The following is a 22,329-nucleotide window of genomic DNA, read 5'->3' as shown; positions in this document are numbered from 1 at the left end:
GGACTTGAGGTAATATGGTCATTTGATCTTTGACAAAAGTGCAAAAGGAATTCAGTGGAGAAATGATAGTCTTTTCAACAAATGATGTAGGATCCAGTCGGTACCTATGAGCAAAATAATGAACCTCAACCTGAACCACCTACCTTTGCAAAGATGAACTCAAAATGGATCGTAGATCTAAATTTAAGATGTAAAACTATAAAATTTTTAGGGGAAAAAAAAAAGGAGAAATCTTTGTTTTGGGGTTAACAGTTCTTAGAAATGACACCAAAAGTGAAGAGAGGGAAAAAGTTGATAAATTGTACCTCACCAAAATGAAAACTTTGGCTCTGCCAAAGGCAGTGTCAAGAGGATGAAGAGGCATGCTGCCTGCTGGAAGAAAACATTTGCAATTCATGTATCTGACAAAGCACTTGTATCCAAAGTGTATTTTTAAAAAATCAAATGAGACAATAAGAAAACAAATAACATAGCTAAAACTAGGCAAAGGATTTAAGCAGTTTCTTCACCAAAGAGAATATAAGGATGCTAATTAAGTCCATGTAAAGATGCTCAACGTTATTGTTATAGACTGAATGCGGCCCATGTTTATGTTTTAATTTCTGGAACTTGTAAATGTTACCTTATATGGCAAAAGGGACTCTGCAAATGTGATCCTGCGATGGGGTGGATATCCTGGACTATTTAGGTGGATCCTAAAGGTAATCATCAGTGTCCTTATAAGAGGGAGGCAGGAACATGCAGGGGGAAGAAGACAGTTTAAGTGGAGAGAGACTTGAAGAGTCTGCACCACTGGCTTTAAAAATGGGGAAGGAACACATTAGATATAGGAAATATATATATATGGGGTGCAATATATTATAAAATTAGAGATGTAGTTATCCAGATGATGTAATTGTAGGAATCCATTTAAAGGGACCCACTTTAAAAACTCATTATTATGATGATGATGATGTAAGTTTCAGGTGTATAGCTTTATAATATGACATCTGCATATAATGAAGTCATCACCACCACAAGTCTAGTTACCATCCATCCCAAATGGTTCACTCCCTTCCCCTCTAGTTACCACTAGTCTGTTCTCTGCATTTATGTTTGTTTTATTTTATGCCTCCCTCCTGCCCGCCTTCCTTTTTCTTTCCTCCTTTTCTTTTCTTTCCTTTTGTTTTTTCTTTTCTTTCCTTTCTTTTTCCTTCTCTTCTCTTCCCTTTCCTTCTTCCTTTCCTTTCCTTTCCTTTCCTTTCCTTTCCTTTCCTTTCCTTTCCTTTCCTGTTCTTCCTTCCTCATTCCAGATAGGAGTAAAATTTCTCTGTCTTTTTGCTTACCACAATACCCTCTAGGTCCATCTATGCTGTCACAAATAGCGAGATGTTACTTTTTGTGTAATATTCCGTTCTGTACATCTATGTACCATATCTGTATTCATTCATGTATTGATGGACACTCCATTTGTTTTTTTTTTAAAGATTTTATTTATTTGACACAGAGAGAGAGAGAGATCACAAGTAGGCAGGAAGGCAGGCAGAGAGAGAGGGGGAAGCAGGCTCCCCGCCGAGCAGAGAGCCCGATGCGGGGCTCGACCCCAGGACCCCGAGACCATGACCTGAGTTGAAGGCAGAGGCTCAACCCACTGAGCCACCCAGGTGCCCCACTCCATTTGTTTTCTTACAGTGGTGATTGTAAATAATGCTATAGTAAACATAGGGGTGCATATATCTTTTAAACTAACATTTTTGTGTTGTTTTGATAAATATCCAGAAATGGAATAGCTGGCTCCTATGGTAGTTCTACTCTTAATTTTTTGAGGAATCTGCCTACTGGTTTTTTTTAGCGACTGTGCCAATTTACAGTCCCAACAGTGTGCGAAGTTTCCTTTTTCTTCACATCCTCACCAACATTTGTTACACTTGCTATTCATTGTCTTTTTGGATAATAGCTATTCTGACCGGTGTGAGATGTTATCTCATGGTTTCCATTTGCATTTCCCTAGCATAATTAGTGATGTCAAGTATATTTTCATGTGTCTTTAGGCCATCTTTAGGTCTCCTTCGGAGAAATGTTGACTCAAATTCTCTCCCTACTTTTAAATAGGGTTGGTTTTTTGTTGTTGAGTTGTAGTTCTCTGTACATTTTGCATATTTACATCTTATCAGATACCTGCTTTGCAAATATCTTCTCCCATTCAGTAGGTCACCTTCTCAGTTGATGGTGCTTTCCTGTGGTGTGCAGAGCTTTTTTATTTGATGTAGTCCCATTTGTTTATTTTTGCCTTTGTTACTCTTGCCTTTGGAGTCTGATCTACAAAGATGGCACTTAGACCAACATTAAGAAGCTTAGCTCTTATGTTTTCTTCTAGGAATTTTATGGTTTCAGGTCTTGCATCCAAGTCTTTAATCTATTTGGAATTAACTTTTGTGTAGGGTATAAACAGTAGCATAGTTTCACTCTTTTGCATGTGGCTGTATGAGTTTTCCCAACACTATTTATTAAAGAGACTGTCCTTTCTCACTGTAGGCTCTTGGCTCCTTTGTTAAAGGGATCCACTTTCTAATCAGTTCCTGGAACATGAATGCAGAGACTCTGGCCTTAGGGTGAACATGCCTAGAGCAGTATTTCCTAAAATGGGTTTCTTAACACAGTTGAACTATCAGACAGTGCCCAGTAAGAGTTCCTGTTAAATTCAATTGTAAATAAACAGTTCAGCATGATGTTTAAAAGCTAGACTCTGTGACCAGAAAGATATAACTTTATTATTTATAAATAATATAAATCTATTATTTATTGGCTACATGACTATGGCAAATTAACTTCTCTAAACTTCAGTTTCTTCTTCTATACGGTGAAAATGCCGAGCCCTTACCTCCCTGTGTTACCGGATTAAATGAAATAATGAATCCAATGAGCTACCCTATTGATAACACCCAAGATGTCAGCTATTATTATTCTGGTGATATTCACCACCTGCCTTGGAGTGTCAGAGAGTGTCATGGCACATTAAAAACTGAGAAGTCCTATTGAAAAGAAACAAAACAATTTTTTAGAACCTTCTAGTCTCAGTATCCTGAGAACCTGGAAGTGGACCTCTTAAGCTTGATGACAGGAATCAGGCTGAGGGTTAGGTAGAGGCTACTTTCTGCTTTAGATGACACATGTCCACCACCGCTGTGGGACTACGTGGCAGACTTCACTCAGGTATTCCAGGAAGCAAAATTGAGCCCCAGAGCTTGTCTTACAGAATTAAGATTTAAATTCACCTCTCTGGCTTCCCTTTCCGGATGTATTATTTCTGGGTCACTTGGTGTCTCTCTCACCTGCCTTGAATGTTGACAGTAATGAATACGCTGAGAAGAAAGCTATGATTGCTCTCAAATTAAATATGTGCCCTTTCAAGTACGGTAATTAAAAACAACAACAACAACAACAACAAAACCAAAAAGCCAGGAGATAGAGATGGACTTTTAGAGTGAAATAAAACGTCCTGCTTTCTTAAAACCCAAGTTACTACTCAAGTCAGCCCCTTGAGAGGCAGTAATAAATGACTTTTATCAGGAGTTTATGGGGGGGAGCAGTAAGAGGAAGCATGAAGCTTTCTTCCATCAGGTCTATCGTTTATTTATTTATTTTTTTAAGATTTTATTTATTTGACAGAGAGAGATAGCACAAGTTGGGAGAAGAGCAGAGGGAGATGGAGAAGCAGGAGAAGCTCCCTGCTCAGCAGGGAGCCCGATGGCACTTGATCCCAGGACCCTGGGATTATGACCTCAGCTAAAGGCAGACACTTAACTGACTGAACCACCCAGGTGCCCCAGGTATGTCAGTTTAAATCTACATTCTTTTTCCATGGTGGTGTTGAATCCTGAAGGTCCAGAGCTCCCTTTTCACTGTCTGTCCTGTGAACTTTCAGTCTATCTCCAGATTTAGGGCTGGATACCAGAGGTGGGGAGAGCAGGGCACCATGCTGGCTTGAGAGACGACAAGGATTTGCTGTTAATCAGGTTGCAGGATGTTTCTGTGTTATCTAGGTCCTGTGCGTCTTTGCCCCCAGGATGGGACCTTTGCTGTTTCCTTTTATTGACCTCTGTGAGGCCACTCCCACCAGTTCAGAGCCTCTGATGAGGTGCCTCTTTGAAATATTCTGTTTCTGCTGCCCACTTCAATCAAAACCTGCTTGTCCTAATTGACCTCTGAACCAGTTCTTGGAGTCACTAATAAAAGTCATCAGTGTGCTCCAAACATTCTGTCCTCCTTCCTAATTTCCACAGATCCTTTACGAATCCCCAAGGTTGGGTAGTCAGAGGTTCTGATTGGTTTGCTGTGATCTGTTTGCTGTCTTTGGGTTTGTATTCCTTAGAAATGATGTTTGCTTTTCTATGCACTTCCCTTTTGCTGAATGGCACCCAAAATAAACGGCACAGATTTTGACAGGGGCAAGTTTAGCTGTTCAAACATGCATACCCTGCTGACATTCAAATCCATGGACTGTACCACACACCGATGTGTACAGAGTCACTGACAGGTCTGAAAAACCTTAACTGATTTATCATTTCCAGTGGTAGTATAGAATGACTATTCCACCAACCCTGATTCTCAAAGTCTTTCATTCTTTAAAAAAACTGTATTACATTTCAAGTCTACAGATACTTACCCAGGCCCTGGGCTGACAAAATGATGCCAACAGTGTAGGAAAAGAAATGAACAATGTTTTGAGAGAAGTTACATGGGGTGCCTGGGTGGCTCAGTCAGTTAAGCATCTGCCTTTGGCTCTGATCATGATCCTGGGTCCTGGGATTGGGTCCCGCATGGGGCTCCCTACTCAGCGGGGAGTCTGCTTCTCTTTCTCCCTCTGTTCCTCCACCCCCTCCCCTGTCCCTCTGCTTGTGCTCTCTCGCTCACTCTCTCTCTCAAATAAGTAAATAAATAAATAAATAAAATCTTTTAAGAAATAAAAATAAAATAAAATCAGTTACATAAGTAAAATGAAGATTGTAACTCAGACCAAGGCAGAAGAAAGGGCAATATTCGGCTGCTAATTCCAACTCAACCACCAACCAGTGATGGGTCCTTGGGAAACATCACTGAATTTCCTCATCTGAACTAGATCTATGATTTCCAATTTACCAAGTGTAAGAATCATCTGGAGTGTCTATTATTAAAAACACAGATTGCTAGCCCTCAGCCTAGCCCTACTGAATTGGAATCTCAAGGGAGGGGATCTGCAAAAAGACCCACACACACTCACAGCACCCTGTGATTCCTTTCAACAATTTTGGGGAACACTGAATTACGTAATATATAGGGTCCTTTCAGTTCTAAGAGACTATGATAAACCCTGGATGCCATGATTCACCAGTGAATTGGAAAAATCTGAAGAGAATATTCATTAGTTAATTCATACTTAATTTAATAAATTTAATAAATAATCAATAATAAAATAAATAAATAATTTAATAAATATTAATTAATAATAATAAATATTAATAAATATTTTCTATTTTTTGAAAAGTTACTAAAGTTAATGTTATGGTTTGTGTTTTAGGGATCTAGGTATTCTTCAGATTTTTCTTTTCATTTTTTTAAAAAGATTTTGTCTATTTATTTGACAGAGAGAGATCACAAGTAGGCAGAGAGGCAGGCAGAGAGAGAGGGGGAAGCAGGCTCCCTGCTGAGCAGAGAGCCGGACACCGGGCTCGATCCCAGGACCCTGAATCATGACCTGAGCCGAAGGCAGAGGTTTGACCCACTGAGCCACCCAGGCGCCCCAGATTTTTCTTTTCTCTTTGATTTATTCATTGTAATATCTGGCCTGTCTAGTCCATGGTGTTCTCTTAAGCATAAATGAGATCAGGATGTGAAAATTTGTTGCTATCATTATTATTATTATTACTGCTATTAGTATAATAACTGTAGGATTGATTCTGATTTTATGAATCTGTAGTATCTGTTGGTGTCTTCAGCTTTGTTCTTATGGTTGAAGCCAGACAAATAAGCAAAACACAATCATTTCTTTATTTATTAAAAAATTTTGAGTATTGATTATGTACAAAGCATTATGTTACAGTCTGTCTAAAATGTTTAGAGTGCCTTTTCTTTCTCTCCCTTTTTTGTTTTTTTAAAGTTGGAAACCTCCCATTTAGTAATACTTTTATTTATTTTTTTAAAAGTTGTATTTAACTTCTATACCCAATTTGGGGCTCAAACTCATGACTCCGAGATGAAGAGTCACATGATCTTCTGATGAAGTCAGCCAGGTGTCCCCATTTTGTAATACTTTTATTTATTTTTTTAAGATTTTATTTATTTATTTATTTGACACAGAGAGAGAGACAGGGGGAGAGGGAATATAAGCAAGTGGAGTGGGAGAGGGAGAAGCAGGCTCCCCACTGAGCAGGGAGCCTGATATGGGGCTCGATCCCAGGACCCTGGATCATGATCTGAGTTGAAGACAGACGCTTAATGACCAAGCCACCCAGGTGCTCCCCCACCAATTTTAAAAATATTTTTAATGAATAAAAAGTTTTATTAGTCTTATCAATGTTATCAGTGCACTATAAAATTAATAATACGGGCACATTTATTCAGTTTATAGAGAATTATGACACACATTTCAAAGAAATGATTTCTAGTGCTAAATCTACAGGCTGACAGATCAGTTGCTCTCAGTTTAGGGTGTCTATTGTATGCCTTCCTCTCCTCTAAGACACATTGTTTTGGGAGAAATGAGTTATAACCAACATTTTCATCCCAGGGTTCAAGACTATGTAGTGAGACCTCGGTTTTAGGAATCAACAATGGCAAATTATACTTATGTGGCGCTCCACAATTAATAAAATACTTTCCCATCTAAAATTTTATTTCTGGGACCCCTGGGTGGCTCAGTCAGTTAGGCATCTGCCTTTGGTTCAGGTCATGATCCCAGGATCCTGGGATCAAGCCTCACATTGGGCTCTTTGCTTAGTTCCTCCCCTTCGTTCATGCTCTCTCTCTCTCTCTCAAAATAAATAAATTCTTAAAAAAAACACAAAATTTTAGGGGTGCCTTGGTGGCTCAGTGGGTTAAATCCTCTGCCTTTGGCTCAGATCATGATCCTAGGGTCCTGGGGTTGAGCCCTGCATCAGGCTTTCTGCTCAGCAGGGAGCCTGCTTCCTCCTCTCTCTCTGCCTGCCTCACTGCCTACTTGTGATCTCTGTCTGTCAAATAAATAAATAAAATCTTTAAAAATAAATAAATAAATAAATAATTTTATTTCTTCCCCTGTAATTCTCTGACGTGGGCAGGGAGGTCTTGTGAGATGTGTAGGGAAGCTGTGGTGCCAGTACTAGAAACAAGGCCTCTCAGCTCTCAGTTCAGTGCCCTTCCCATTTCTTCTATGGTACCTCTGGTTCCACAGCTGGAGTGGGAATAGAAAATGGGCTTTCTTTGGGGTGCCTGGGTGGCTCAGTGGGTTAAGCCTCTGCCTTCAGCTCAGGTCATGATTCAGGGTCCTGGGATGGAGCCCCGTGTCCAGCTCTCTGCTCAGCAGGGAGCCTGCTTCCCCCTCTCTCTGCCTGCCTCTTTGCTTACTTGTGGTCTCTCTCTGTCAAGTAAACAAATAAAATCTTAAAAAAAAAGAAAAAAGAAAATGGGCTGTCCTCCATATCTGCACAAGGATCTTCTATCACGGGAAAGATACAAGAAGAGTGATGGAGCTAATTCACTTGGACACTCATGCTGGCATCGGTTTCAAACTCTCAGGATCTTGCACTTCTTCATTCCTCTTGTATCTATTCTGATATCCTCTAAAGTGGAGTTAATGTCTTCTGACTGTTGAACATAATCCCTGAGTAAGAGGAGGTTAATCCATCATTTCATTTAATCCTTAGAACAATAAACACATTTACTATGTCACATTAAGGTATTAAAAGCTAATGTGAAAACAGAATAATGTAAACCTAGTGGGGAAGCTAGACTATGATAGCATTCATCTCCAGTGGCCCACTCATCCCAGAGTTTCCACAGTTTTTTAAAGGCACAGTGGGAGGAGCTCAGGCAGAAGAGACCAAGGCATTTAACCGGGCTGCAGGAGAGAAAGCTCTTCTCTGGCGTTCTCCTTAAGCATCTAAGGCAAGCTCTGTGCAGAGTCAGCTAATCACTGGTGCCGCGGTTTCCAAAGAGAAGTATCGCATTCCCCAATAGGTGTTGACGACTCGGGAGTCCAAGTGGGAAGGTGGCCATCACCTGGAACAGGAGATGATAGGGTTAGGGTTCAGGGCTCCATCCTGCAGGAATCAAAAATCCAGGGAGATCCACCACCCCAATTGAGAAATAAAAATATAGGGCAACTAGTTAAATTTGAATTTCAGGTAAATAGTGAAATAATTTTTTGGCGTAAGTATGTCCCGTGTAATATATATGCAACTCAAACTTGACTGGGCAGCCTGTGTTTTATATGGCAATGCTAACAGGGACAACACACTTCAGAGCATTCACAGGGGGTGTTCCTTGCTTCCGCTTAAGACCTCTTGTTTTCGGGCACCTGGGTGGCCTAGTCTGTTGGATGTCTGCCTTCAGCTTGGGTCATGATCTCTGGGTCCTGGGATCGAGTCCTGCATTGAGCTCCCTGCTCAGCTCCCTGCTCCCTCTACCCTTCCTTCCTGCTCATGATCTCACTCTCTCAAATAAATAAATAAAATCGTAAGAAAAAAAGCCCTTTGTTTCCCCTATCTTCTCTGTCATTACCCTGAAGTTCTGTTCATAAGGTAAGAAGAAGAGGTGGGTCCCATTTCCAAAATGATAATATCTGTAATATTATTTCCATTTTGCATAATTAAAATTTATATTCATCCAGAGCTTATCCAAAACAGAGTTTAGGAGGTGGCTTCTTTTTTCATATAAAATGGCATTTTACAGGTGAGAGTAGAACGTGGTTTTCTCTTCAAATAGTTCTTTTTTCCTGAACATTTCCTTGACAATGTTCATTTCTTACAATCCATTTGTGAAGAAGATGATTTGTGAAATTAATGGAGAACACCCACAGGAACATGTTCTTTATATAATCTTCTTTACTGAAAATACAAAACCAGGAATTAAAAGTTAAACCTACTTGTATTGGTTGCCATGGGGAAATATTTAGTCTAAATCAGATGAAATATTGAAAACATACAGTTTGGTTTCTCTCTTCCCACCCAGGTCCTGCACCCTTCTTAATTTTCTCCCATGGAAACAGTATCTTTAGGATTGACCTGGAAGGAACTAATCATGAGCAATTGGTGGCAGATGCTGGTGTATCAGTGATCATGGATTTTCACTACAATAAGGGAAGAATTTATTGGGTAGATCTAGAAAGAAAACTTCTGCAAAGAGTTTTTCTGAATGGGACAAGGCAAGAGGTAAAGTACAACCCTAAAGCATTTAAGGGATTTTTGTATAGGTTGACAAACATGGTATCATTAATTTGTAATGAACAGCTGAATGAAAATTACATTTCGATTGAAATATTTCTGACATTTGTAGGTATTTGTTTAATTTGTATCTGTGGCATGTTACTGAACAAACTCATCAATGTGGCACTGATACTCAGAAGACCCCAAAAGGAGTCAGGATGTCAATGGAATTTTGAAACTATATAAATTTATTAAGTCAGGTCACCACTTCATGGTTAAAAGAGATTACTTACATGATTACTTTCAGCTCCAGTGGTTCTCAGCTGAGGACAATTTTGCTCCTCCAGGGACATTTGGGAAAATCTGGAAAGACTGCTGGCAAGGAGAGAGAATGTGCTATTAGCATCAAATGGGCAGAGCCCAGGGATACTAGCCATTCTAAAATATAGAGGATGGCCCCCACACCAAAGTATTATCTGGCCTCAAATGTCAGTTGTGCTGAGTTTCGGAACCTGATTTGTTGAATGTCATGGGTTTTTAAAAAGCACCTGATATTTAGGAAGAAAATATTTTTAATTCTTTTTTTTTTTTTTTTTTAAGATTTTATGTATTCATTATCCATTTGAGAGAGAGCACGAGTGAAGGGGAGAGGCAAAGGGAGAGGGAGAAGCAGACTCCCCTCTGAGCGGGGAGCCTGACTTGGGGCTCAATCCCAGGACTCTGGGGTCATGACCTGAGCCAAAGACAGATGCCCAACCATCTGAGCCCCCCATCCCCCAGGCGCTCCACCTTTTTTGATTCTTAAGGTGTTTGCACTCTGGGGGAAAAAAATAATAAAGCAGGTGTCAGATATAAAGTATTTTGCTTCAAGTACGTACAAAAGATCTTTGATCTTTCTCTGTGACTGGTGGAACCCTTAAATGAGTCCCAGGAGGAATGTTCTCTAGATTCCTGAGAGATGGATTACAGAGACGCGTGACTGGAGAAACTTTAAGCGTTTATTCCCAGCACAAAGTGCCCACTGTTTCATTTGTTTTTCTTCAACTCTTTCTCCCTTCAGTTATTCTTAAAAGCTTCACTAAGTGCTAATTTCTTTTATCACATTCTGGGACTTACTAATGTCACCTTTAACAAGAATGGTTACTCATTATTCTCCAGCCATCTGTAAAATAGTTTCGAAAATCTTGAATCTCAAAATCTGGAGAGTTTCCTGCCACAGACTAGGGAAAAAAGTTAAATACTTGTGAATTTGTGTCAAAACATTAGGAAAGGATTGGCCTGGTGCCGAAAATCCACCATTACATCCCTCTCCTTTGGGTTAAAACAGTGTTACAAAAAACACCTGTTAAAATTCACCTGGGGGATGCCTGGGTGGCTCAGTTGGTTAAGCGCCTGCTTTTGGCTCAGGTCATGATCAAGCCCCATATCCAGCTCCCTGCTCACTGGGGAGCCTGCTTCTCCCTCTGCCTCTGCCTGCCATTCTGTCTGCCTGTGCTCTCTCTCTCTCTCTAACAAATAAATAAATAAAATATTAAAAAAAATACAATTCACCTGGGTGAGCTAATATATTAATATGTTGGCAGCTGGTTCAATGGCTTGGCTCGATTACTTTGCATGAGGTATAGGAATAGGGGAAGCTTGTGAGACTAATCTCTGCAAAATCTGAGTTCAGTGATGTCGTGTCAGTGGCTAGAAATCAGCTGTGGTGGGAATATTAACAAACCAAGGAAATCTGCAACCACACAGATCAGTTTCTCCCTACCTCCCACCCTCCACCCCCCAAGAAGACTGACCGGTTTACCTGCACATGCTGGAATTAGGAGGTAAAAGAGGTTTTTGTTTGGTCATTTTATCACTACAGAGCAGGAAACGGTACCCAAGGGGCATAAGGAGAGGCTCTGGTCTTTGGGCTATAAGGGTCACAATATGAGGGCACTGAAGACTTGTAGAAAAAGTGGGGCCTGATGGAAGAGAAGGGGCCAGGAAAGTGGGGCTCTAATGAGAAATTGATTTATTTTAGAAGTCTGTGCACAAAGGTCAAGGGCATCTTGCCAGATTTTGGCAAAGCTTAGAATTGAGTTCAGCTGAGAATGTGGAAAATTCCATTAGTAAATGGATAAACTGTCTTTAAGATAGCATGGAAATCTCTCTTATTATAGTTGAATTTGTTAATGCATTATGGTTGATTGCTTAATTTCAATAAGCCTAGGATAATTTTTCACTTTAAAGCCCAGAAATATTCATGAGGGAGGGTTAACATTGCTCCATCAAAACAATGGCACCGTATCTGTGACTATTTCATGATTTAAATAGTTTTATGAATGCACAAAAAAAGACAAGTATTTAAAAGAATAGACTTTTATACATAAAGATAAAAACAATGTTGATGTGAATGAGAAAATAGTAATATTTTGAAATTTGATTTTACAGAGAGTATGCAATATAGAGAAAAATGTTTCAGGAATGGCAATAAATTGGATAAATGAAGAACTTATTTGGTCAAATCAACAGGAAGGAATGATTACAATAACAGATATGAAAGGAAACAATTCCCGAGTTCTCTTAAGCGCCTTAAGCTATCCTGCAAATGTAGCAATTGATCCAGTAGAAAGGTAACTGCTGTTTTCAGACATTGCAATATATATAAAAATTGGATGATAATTCATAGAATCAACATTTTGAGCTCAGAAGGACCTCCTCCCTGAGAAGGTTGCCTGGATTTGAACCAAGGCAGGCTTCCCTCTACAAGTGGGGCTCTTGACTACCATGATTTCCTACTAGAGAAGCCTAATTCCTTTTTTAACTTGAAATTACATGGAATTTCCATAGCAGGGTAATAAATATTGATTGAATTGGAATTTCCTTCAAAATAGTCCAACTCATCCTGAGTGGCTATCCAGGGACCGCTGTCACACCGAGAGTTGGCCATTTAAGTGACTTTACCTTCAATTACATGCCTATATAATGTGTTTGCTCTCAGGGTTATATTTTGGTCTTCAGAAGTGGCTGGCAGCCTTCACAGAGCAGACCTGAATGGCCTGGAACAGAAGATTCTGTTAGAGACGTCAGGAAGAGTAACAGCTGTGTCAGTGGATGTGCTTGATAAACGGCTTTTTTGGATTCAGTACAATAGAGAAGGAAGCAATTCTTATGTTTGTTCCTGTAATTATGATGGAGGTTCAGTCCATTTTAGCAAACACCTTACACGGTAAGTTTGGGTTTTAGTGTAAATTAAAGCAATTGCCACTTAAAGTTTGTCCAGCTGAACTGGTAGAATGGCTTAGCACAGATTTGGAAGTCCAAAAGGCTGGATGAGTACAAGTCCTAGATTTATCATTTATTGGACAAGTGACTTTGGGAAGATTACATGACTTTTCCTCAGTTTCCTTTTTTGCTGTGTGTGTGTGTGTGTGTGTGTGTGCGTGTGTGTGTGTTTAAAGATTTTATTTATTTATTTGAGAGAGAAAACACAAATTGGGGCCAGGGGGAAGTGGGAAAGGGAGAAGCAGACTTTTTTTTTTTTTTTTTTTAAAGATTTTATTTATCTATTTGACAGACAAAGATCACAAGCAGGCAGAGAGGCAGGCAGAGAGAGAGAGAGAGAGAGAGGGAAGCAGGCTCCCTGCTGAGCAGAGAGCCCAACGTGGGACTCGATCCCAGGACCCTGAGATCATGACCTGAGCCGAAGGCAGCGGCTTAACCCACTGAGCCACCCAGGCGCCCCGAGAAGCAGACTTCTTACTGAGCGGGGTACCTGATGTGGGGCTCTAAGGTCCTGACCTGAGTTGAAGGCAGACGCTTATCCATCTGAGTCATCCAGGTGCCCCTCCTCAGTTTTCTTTAATGTGGGGATAATAGCAGTAACTATTTTTTAGGGTTATTGTGAAGATTAAGTAAAGAAATGCAAATAAAAACATTTAACAGAGTTTTGGCATCTAATAAGTTCGCACATGTTGGTTATAGGTTATAGTTGTTCTTTTTGGAATTACTATGTCCTATATTTGTAAAGCAATTATGTTTCATTTGATATGCTATCTTGCCTGTAACTGACTCACCAGCTTGTGGTAAGAGGCAGAAACTAGTGAAGTGTGAAATGGATACAACCAGAATCCACTCTTGGAGTATTTCTATTTTCTTCTCTATTTCTACTTTAATCACACTTAAATGCTGATTAGCAAAAGAATGGGACAATGAATCTGAAGCTAGAAATTATACCCCATTAATTCAGATTATGAATAAATAAAATTTTAAACTTAATATCTGCTTCTAAACCTAAGTGGGATATAATCGAAAAGGTAGGTAATTAAAATTCAGTCAATAAATTGAAATGAAGTGAAACGTTAATAAGCCTGGGAACAAATGTTCTGCCATTCTTTATATTTTTCTGTTTTGTTTGTTTGTTTGTTTTGTTTTTTAGGCACAATTTGTTTGCAATGTCCCTTTTTGGTGATCGGATCTTCTATTCAACTTGGAAAAAGAAGACCATTTCGATAGCTAACAAACACACCGGGAAAGATATGGTTAGAATCAACCTCGACCCATCATTTGTACCACCTGGTAGAATCAAAGTAGTTCATCCACTCTTACAGCCCAAGGCAGAGAGTGATGCTTGGGCACCTGGTGAGTCATCTTTGATCTTGAACCGGGTCTGGTATTTTGTCCCCACCTATCTACCTGCTGAAGCCAGACAATTAAGGGCCATCCTTCGTGTCTTCCACTGCGCCAATTTTCAGTCTACTGCCAAATCCTTTCCATTCTACCTTCTAAATACATCTCTAATATCCACTTTTCTCCTCTACAGTCCAACAACCAACATTTCTTGCCTGGCCTGTTGTAGTAGCCCCTCAACTAATCTTTCTGTTTTTTCCTCTTGCCTTTAAATAGTTAATCTGATCCATTAACTCCCCCGCTAAAAATCCTTCAAAAGCTTTCCTTTGCATTTAGATTGAAATGTAACATTTTACTAGGCCTATCAATATTTGATGAAACTGATCTAACACTACTCCTCCTCCCCTCGCTAGAATCTGACTCAAGTCTTTCCATAGTTGCTCAAATATGCTGTCCCTTTCATGCCTTTAGGCTTTTGCTGTCACTCCTTTCTCAGCCTAGACTTTGTCTTCAGTTCTAGCTTAAGTATCATGTCCTCAGATTAGCCTTCTCTGGTCATCCAGTCAAGAGGAACCTCTTCAGTACACTCTTCTCTGAACTTATCCCAAGATGTAATGACATATTATCTTGCTTTCTTTTTGATTTTATCTCCCACTTGATTATAAATATTGTGCAGGCAGGGACCATGCCTATTATTCATTTGTTTGTTTATTATTTAAACCTCCCTACATTCAGTGGTTACTGATAAATTTATAAATGAAGAATTTTAGATAACATTAGTAAAATGGAAGGTTTGACTGAATCTAGTCATAGTCCCAAATTTCTACTTCCAAATGCAGTCTCTGAATTCTTTAGCATACACTTTTTTTAAAGTAGACTCCTCAATATGGTTCATATACCACACAAATGATGTACTAACATTTTCTATATGTAAAAGTTTAATTTCAAGCAGACTCTGACATATATTTACTCTTATCCTCAATTAGCCGGGAGAGGTTCTGAGATGGAATTCTTTGTTTTCCTTCCATCTGTTGGGTACCACTAGGGTTTGGCAGTAGTGTGGGAAATGGTAGGGACTGTGGGTCCCTGCTGCAGTTTGTAGATGAATGTGTCTTTTCCCACCCTAGACACAGGTCCTGAAGAGAGCTGTGGAGACAGAACAGAAGGACAGGCATGAGATTGCTGAAGGGAGGCTGGAATCTAGGGGAACTAACATTACTATTTCTTATATCCTCAAAGAGCTAACTAATAGTGTGAGGACTTTTTTTTTTTTTTTAAGATTTTATTTATTTATTCAACAGACAGAGATCACAAGTAGGCAGAGAGGCAGGCAGAGAAAGAGAGGGGAGGAAGCAGGCTCCCCTCAGAGCAGAGAGCCTGACACAAGGCTCGATCCCAGGACCCTGGGATCATGATCTGAGCCGAAGGCAGAGACTTGAACCCACAGAGCCATCCAGGCGCCCCCTGTGAGGACTTTTTAACTGATTTCTTTAAAAACTTAGGTAGAAACCATAATTTAACTTGGGTGATGACTCTGCTTTCAATGCAAGTGATGAGGAACTTCCAAGGATGAAATAAATTCCAAGAGATGAAGTGTTTATTCAGATAAATTATTTTTTTAAAAAACTGATTTAATTTACAAAGAGGAAGTTGTGGGAAACAATTCAGCTGTGGGTTGGAGCATAACATTAAGTAACTACCTAGTGACAGTGTTATAAATGAGATGGTGATTGTATTCTACGCAATAAGGTGGCGAATCTGATATTCCGCCAGATACCTTCCATGGGAAATTTTGACTCAAGCTTTCTTCACATATGACTCATTGTCCAAGTGGTGGTGACTCACCACCAAATTAGAACCAACAGTACTATGAATAAGTAATTATTGAGCCTCACTTGTAATCGTTATAGATACGTCCATCACTGTCGCTTACATTTCTGTATAAGTGCATGCTTTCCAAAGTGTTTTTGTGACCGTTATCTTACTGGCTTGCCATGGTAACATTGTGACGCAGAAAGGTTGGCAACTATCGTACTCGTACTCATTTCATAATTGAGAAATCTGAAACCTGGAGAAGTAGAGTGATTATCCAAGATTACACAGCTTGTTAATGAGGGTTTTGGGAGAGAAAACAATCCTGGTGATGAGTCTGTCAGTTTATTGTTCTTTCTACCATAAACACTTGAGCTCTTCAGAATCCTCTGCTATTACTCAGCTTTTTTGAAAGGGAGGTCAAATATGATCATTAAAAGCATGACGTTTAGTAGAAAATCTACAGTGATTCATTAAATAACAGCTTCAACCAATCTGGCAAAACATGGACTTTGGTTGGGAGGCCACGGCCAGCTGCAGAGCTGCTGGCAGACCTGAAATGCAGAAGGCAGGTGGCATTGGAGATATTGGCTCCAGCTGGTGACCAACGAGCAAAGCCACAAAACTTTGCAAGAAAGACTACAGTAATTTGTTGGTTTAAATACTCCTTGGCTTGTCCATTTGGTTGGGCTGGTTACAGAGGAACTGGCTGCCATAGGAGGCTGAGCCCCAAGTCCGCTTCACGTATATGCCAAGGGCAAAGGACTCTTGATTTCCAAAATTACTGTTACAGTAGCCACCATTAAATAGGTTTAAATTATGTTAGAGCCTGGTAGAGCAGGAATTCTTCATGTGCGATTTAGGGACTGTCAATCTCTTGATTATATGGGTGAAGATGAAAATGTGCAATCGTCACTCCCTACCCAGGTGATGTAAAGCTGTTCTCAGCTTCTACAAGTGCCTTCACATTTAAAGACATGCTACTTCTAGAGGCTGGCTAGTTCCTCCTAGATAGTGAGCTTATGACTTCAGCTGCTCTGGAGAGGTGGATGGTGGTCCTACTTTGGTTTGCAAGGCATTTAGTAGTGAGATTAATTCAACGGGCAAATGACTGAGAAAAATCATGTAACCTAGTTGGCCTTATGTTTTACATAAAATTTAAGTATATGCATGTGAGTACCAATAGACTTTCTTCATGCAAATACCTAAACTATCATTTATCAAAGCATGTTCTACAAAACACTGGTTCTCTGGGATTTAATGGGGTCATTTGGGGGCAAAAATGTTTCAGGGTCAAATGATTTAGACATACTGGGTTAAATAAAATTCAATAGGAGTCTTTTCCCCGAGTGACTTCTCAGAATCATTCATATGGTCAAGTGCGTTGTTAGTCTCTAAGGGCCATACAACCTATGGCATTTTCCTATTTTATTTTCTATGCACCAGCCCACTTTATTCCTGAATCTATTGTTTCTAGCCCAGACTTTTTTCTTGAGATCTAGACCAATTAAAAAAAGAGAGACTGAGGCACAATAACAGTTGAGCTGCAGAGAAAATTGATTTAAAACATTGGGGATTTATTCATAGCATGCGAACGTGAGCAGCCCCAATGAAGTCCACCCAAGGGCAAGGGTGAGGTTTACAAACGAGCAAAGCCACAAAACTTTGCAGGGAAGACTACAGTAATTTGTTGGTTTGAATACTCCTTGGCTTGTCCATTTCGTTGGGCTGGTTACAGAGGAACTGGCTGCCATAGGAGGCTGAGCCCCAAGTTCACACAGCAGAGCCACTGTTTCACCATCAGGGTGGTTTCCTGATGTGGTCACCTCATCTGGGCCACACCTGCTTGCTCTGCACCCTGCAGGCTCAGGGTCCTGCAGTGGCAACTCCTTATCAATGCCCATGTATTTATCTGCCTTCTGAGCCTTTCTGCTTGAATATTTTGCAAATGCTTTAGGCACAAAAAAAATAATTGACCTACTAACTTTCACAGCTTATCTCCCAAGCTTCAGTGTCCCCATCTCAACGAGTGGGGACTCACCTCCATCTCCCAAGACAGAAATCCGGGCGTGAGCCTTTCCTCACTCTTTCCTCACTCCCTCTCCATGAAATTAACCTCCAGCCTCTAACAATTCCCCTGCCTGCAGTCTAACCACTAGTGCCCTATTCGGCAGCAATCCATCCCTACATTCTACTTAATCCGTATCCCTGCCTCCCTTCTCCGTGCTGCAGGGGGCATAACCCTTCAGAAACGAGAGCCCAATCATGCCATTCCTTGGTTAAAACGAATCAACAATTCTGTTGCCCGTCATGAAAATCCAGTCTCTTTATTTACCCTGTTCACTGCGGTTCGCAGAAGGTTCTCCACTGCATCTCTCACCCTTGTCTGCATTACATTCCCTGCAGCTACCCTGCTCAAAGATTTAATTTCCTCCCACAAAACATGCTCGCTCTTCCCCCCAGGCCTTCATGGCATGTTCAGAAACATGTTTTCTCCTTCTCTGCACAGACTTACTCTCTCTTCATCCTCTGAGAAGTAGCTCAAATGCTACATCTTTCAGAAACACTTTCTCTGCCCCACTCATGGTGAGCCTTGGTTAGCTTTTCTCAGAACAACACATTTCCCTCACTTGGCACTTCCTGTTAGTCTTCCTTACTCCTATGAGGACCGGAGGATACCTCTTCACTGTACTACTAATGCCTAGAAGACATTTTACAAATAACAGTTTAAAAAAAATTTGCAAGAAGCTCAGAGATATGTTCCAAGTGTTTTGTATAGCCTATTCTATAACAGAAAAAAAAAAAGATTTGTTCTATTGTATAGAACAAATTTAAAAAAATAGTTGAAAAAAGAAAAATGGATAAACACCCTTTGTCACTCTCTCCTCTAAATAATATCTTGACACCAAATTTTAAAGAGGTATCATGTCTTAGTGCATGTTGTCTTCCTTAGGTGTTATAAGCCCCTGCCTTCCCTTGGTCTGACAGACAGTCTGCTCCCTTTGGTGTTTTATGACTCAATCCCCAATGTTTTAAATCCATTTTCTCGCTTAACTCTCTGTGTGCCTCAGTATATTTTTCTTTTTTCCTTGAATTGGTCTGGATCTCAAGAAAGAGGTCTGAGCCAAAAATAATAGATTTGGGAGCCACATGGGCTGCTGCATAGGAAATAAAATAGGAAAATGCCACAGACTGTATCATCCTTAGAAATAATAGAAATCATCACAATTATCGAGTGTGTAAGGAATTATCTGTGCTGGCATTATTCATATCATCTCATTTAATTTTCACAACAATCCTATGAACTAGGTGTCATTATTACCACTGTTTGATTAAAAAGCTGAGTTGCAGAAGTATCATAATAGCGTGTTCAAGGTCACACTGTGGAGGAATTGGGGTTTGAACCTAGGCAGAGTGACACCATACTTTTTCCCCAACCACAGTGAATAAATTCAGCAATATTTTATATAATGGCAATGATATTACTATTCTCTTTAATTTCATATCTTAGATTTTGCCTTATTTGTTCGGGGGAAACCTTTAATTTGGCATATTCTTATCTATCCATGGCCTCCTGGTGGTTAAATGCTTTCGTGTGCATAGATCATGGGGCCAAAATATCTCTCTCTCTTTCATACCCCCCCCCACACACCCTTCTCTCCTGGCTGTCATAGAATTGGTCTCTCATTATTTCAAGCTCAACTTCCAGGGATTTTTACAACTAGTTTTACTGCTCATATATACTGCTATAAAAAGTTGATATATTTTTGCTTTCTTCTCTACTCTTGAGATGTAGATTCCAGTTTTATGTTCATAAGAGATTTTCCAAGACATATTCTTTGGAAAATGAAGGGTGTCTACCATCAGGACTGTGTGAAATACTTCAGATTCATTTCATGAACAAGAATATTGCTGAATTTCTTTGGTTCTAGATTTCATGCAGGAGAATTGCTTCCACCTGGAGATCTACCTGCTTATGGAAGTGATAAGTAGAGTTAAAACTGCTCAGGTGGGACTCCGATTCATTTTGATTATGTCATTGCTAGAATGTCTACTGTCAATCCTTGGTTATTTGGAAACCTCTAGAAAAGAATCATGCAGAAATTTGAGTATTTTTTTCTTACAATTTTTTTCCAAAAATTTTTTATGGTGGTTAACTACACATAACATAAAGTTTACCATCCTAAGTATTTTTAAGTGTACATGGAGCATCTGGGTGGCTCAGTCTGTTGGGCATCTGCTTCAGCTTTAAATCATGATCTCAGGGTTCTGGGATTGAGTCCCGCATCAGTGTCCCTGCTCAGTGGGGAGTCTGCTACTCCCTCTCCCTCTGCCTCTCCCCCCTGCTCGCTCTCTTTCATTCTCTCTCTACAAATAAGTAAATAAAACCTTTAAAGAGAAAGTATTTTGCAGTGTACAGTTCAGTGCCATTAAGTTATCCATACTGTCATGCAACATCATACTATCCATAACTCTTCTTATAAAATCAAAATTCCATACATGTTCTCTGTACCATCTCCCAGCCTCTGGCAATCACCATTCTACTTTCTGTCTTTATGATTTCGACAGCTCTCAGTGCCTCCTAGAAGTAGAATCGTACAGTTGTCTTTTGGTGACTGGCTTTTTTCACTTAGCATAAGGTTCTTGTTTCATCCATGTTGTAACATGTGTCAGAACTTTCTTCCTTTTAAAGGCTGAATAATATTCCACTGGGTGTGTATATTACCACATTTTGTTTATCCATTTATCTGTCGATGGCTATGTGGGTTACTTCCATGTGTTAGCTATTGTGAATAATGCTGCAGTGAACCTGGGCATACGAATATCTCTTCAAGACTCTGTTTTCAATTCTTTCGGATATATACCCAGAAGTAAATTGCTAGATCATATAGTATCTCCTTTTTAATTTTCTGAGGACCCACCATACTACATTCCAGACAGTGGCTATGCCATATTACATTTCTACCAACACTTATTTTCTGTTTTCAAATGATTTTAAATGATCAGTTCAAACATCCAAATCTCTGTTATTTCTCATGGAAATCTTGGTAAAATATGGATGGCTATGAGTAGGATCATACAAAGATACATGCTGCTAGGGCAATCATCAGACTGGTTTGAGGCAAAGCTGGATTTTATTTTTATTTTATTTTTAAAGATTGTATTTATTTATTTGACAGAGAGAAGGACAGTTAGAGAGGGAACTCAAGCAGGAGGAGAGGGAGAAGAAGACTCCCCACTGAGCAGGGACCAACCCGGGCTGATGACCCGAGTGGAAGGCAGATACTTAACGACTGAGCCACCCAGGCACCCCCAAAGCTGGGTTTTAAATGCGAGTTTGCTCTGATACGAAATTCTGCCCCTTGAAATGCCTTTTAAAAACTTGGAATGGTTCTCTATCACTTTTCTGTCTTCTTTCTTGCCCTCCACTCTAATTTTTGCTGGTTTCCACATGCCTGACTGTGGACTCTGTTTATTTTCTAATCTGAGGCATTTTTTTTGCCATTTATTTGTTGAGGAAACAGGATCATTTGTCCTGTAGAATTTTCCACATTTTGGATTTTACAGAGATAACCCTATGGTGTCATTTAACATGATTCCGTATTTCCTATACACAGCTAGTTTGGGTCTAGAAGCCTGATCAGATACTTTTTGTATGAATGGTGGCACTGGAGATAGTACTGTATGCTTTACTACTGATCAATCACACCAGGGGCCATGTGATGCCTAGTTGTGGTTTTTACTATGACGTTCAAAATTTATCAGCAGTTTAGGTGTTGCAAAGTGGTCCATCCATTGTAAAGTTTCCCATCAGCCTTTCACATAATAGCTTTAGAAACTATTGATTATCATTGCCTAGAACCTTTTGTCATTAGATTTTCAAGGAGATGACATTGTATCACTGCTTATGCACTTGTTAGCTGATGAACTTTTCTACATCAGCTATAATTTCCCTGGGGAGGATCTTTTATAGGAAAAGTAAATTAAATATTTGATTCTTTCCTTTATCTGTTTTCAGAATAAAGGGTCTTTTTTTTTTTTTAAGCATCTTGATAAACTCAAAGATTTAAAAAATATTTGACATGTTTCTAGTCATTGCTGTTAATATTTTGACACTCACATTGCACCATTTTTCTCCAGGAGGAGCCCCAAACTGAGGCTTCTAGCCTTTGTGGGAGAGATGACCAAGAGGGACCTCAACTGCCCTCTCCTAGTAACTGGCCCTGGCAGTCGGGAAAGCTGAGTTGAGGCTCTGTCTGGGCTCATCATGCAGTCCTTTCTGGGGAGTGCAATGGGAGTGGGGTGGTGACATGGGAGAGGCAGGGACACCTTGCATTTCCATCTTTATGCTAGGAGCTAGCCATGGTCACACTTGTCAGAAATGGGTACAAAACAAGAAATGACTGAATGGGTCCAAGGGGCTCATCTGGAGTAAAAAGTCTATATATTTTTTTAAACTCTTCAGAGGCTATTGATTCTTTGAGGGGTTTAGATGAATGAGGATACCAAGTAGATGAATTCTGGCTAAGTGGCCTTTGTTTTTACTGTA

At 39.9% G+C, this 22,329-nt stretch overlaps 1 protein-coding gene across 1 annotated transcript in view; it reads left to right on the top strand.

The window, feature by feature from the left end:
- EGF (epidermal growth factor) overlaps nucleotides 1–22,329 on the top strand; it is a 96,993-nt gene that overhangs the window by 12,471 nt on the left and 62,193 nt on the right. The window contains exons 2-5 of the mRNA XM_082728179.1: nucleotides 9,166–9,365; nucleotides 11,790–11,971; nucleotides 12,340–12,567; nucleotides 13,777–13,979. Coding sequence (XP_082584305.1) covers nucleotides 9,166–9,365; nucleotides 11,790–11,971; nucleotides 12,340–12,567; nucleotides 13,777–13,979 — 813 coding nt within the window. The remainder of the gene's footprint in view (nucleotides 1–9,165; nucleotides 9,366–11,789; nucleotides 11,972–12,339; nucleotides 12,568–13,776; nucleotides 13,980–22,329) is intronic.

Source organism: Mustela nivalis, assembly GCF_964662115.1.
Source record: "Mustela nivalis genome assembly, chromosome: 4".
NCBI lineage: Eukaryota > Metazoa > Chordata > Mammalia > Carnivora > Mustelidae > Mustela > Mustela nivalis.
This window is presented reverse-complemented; position numbering and strand designations above follow the sequence as displayed.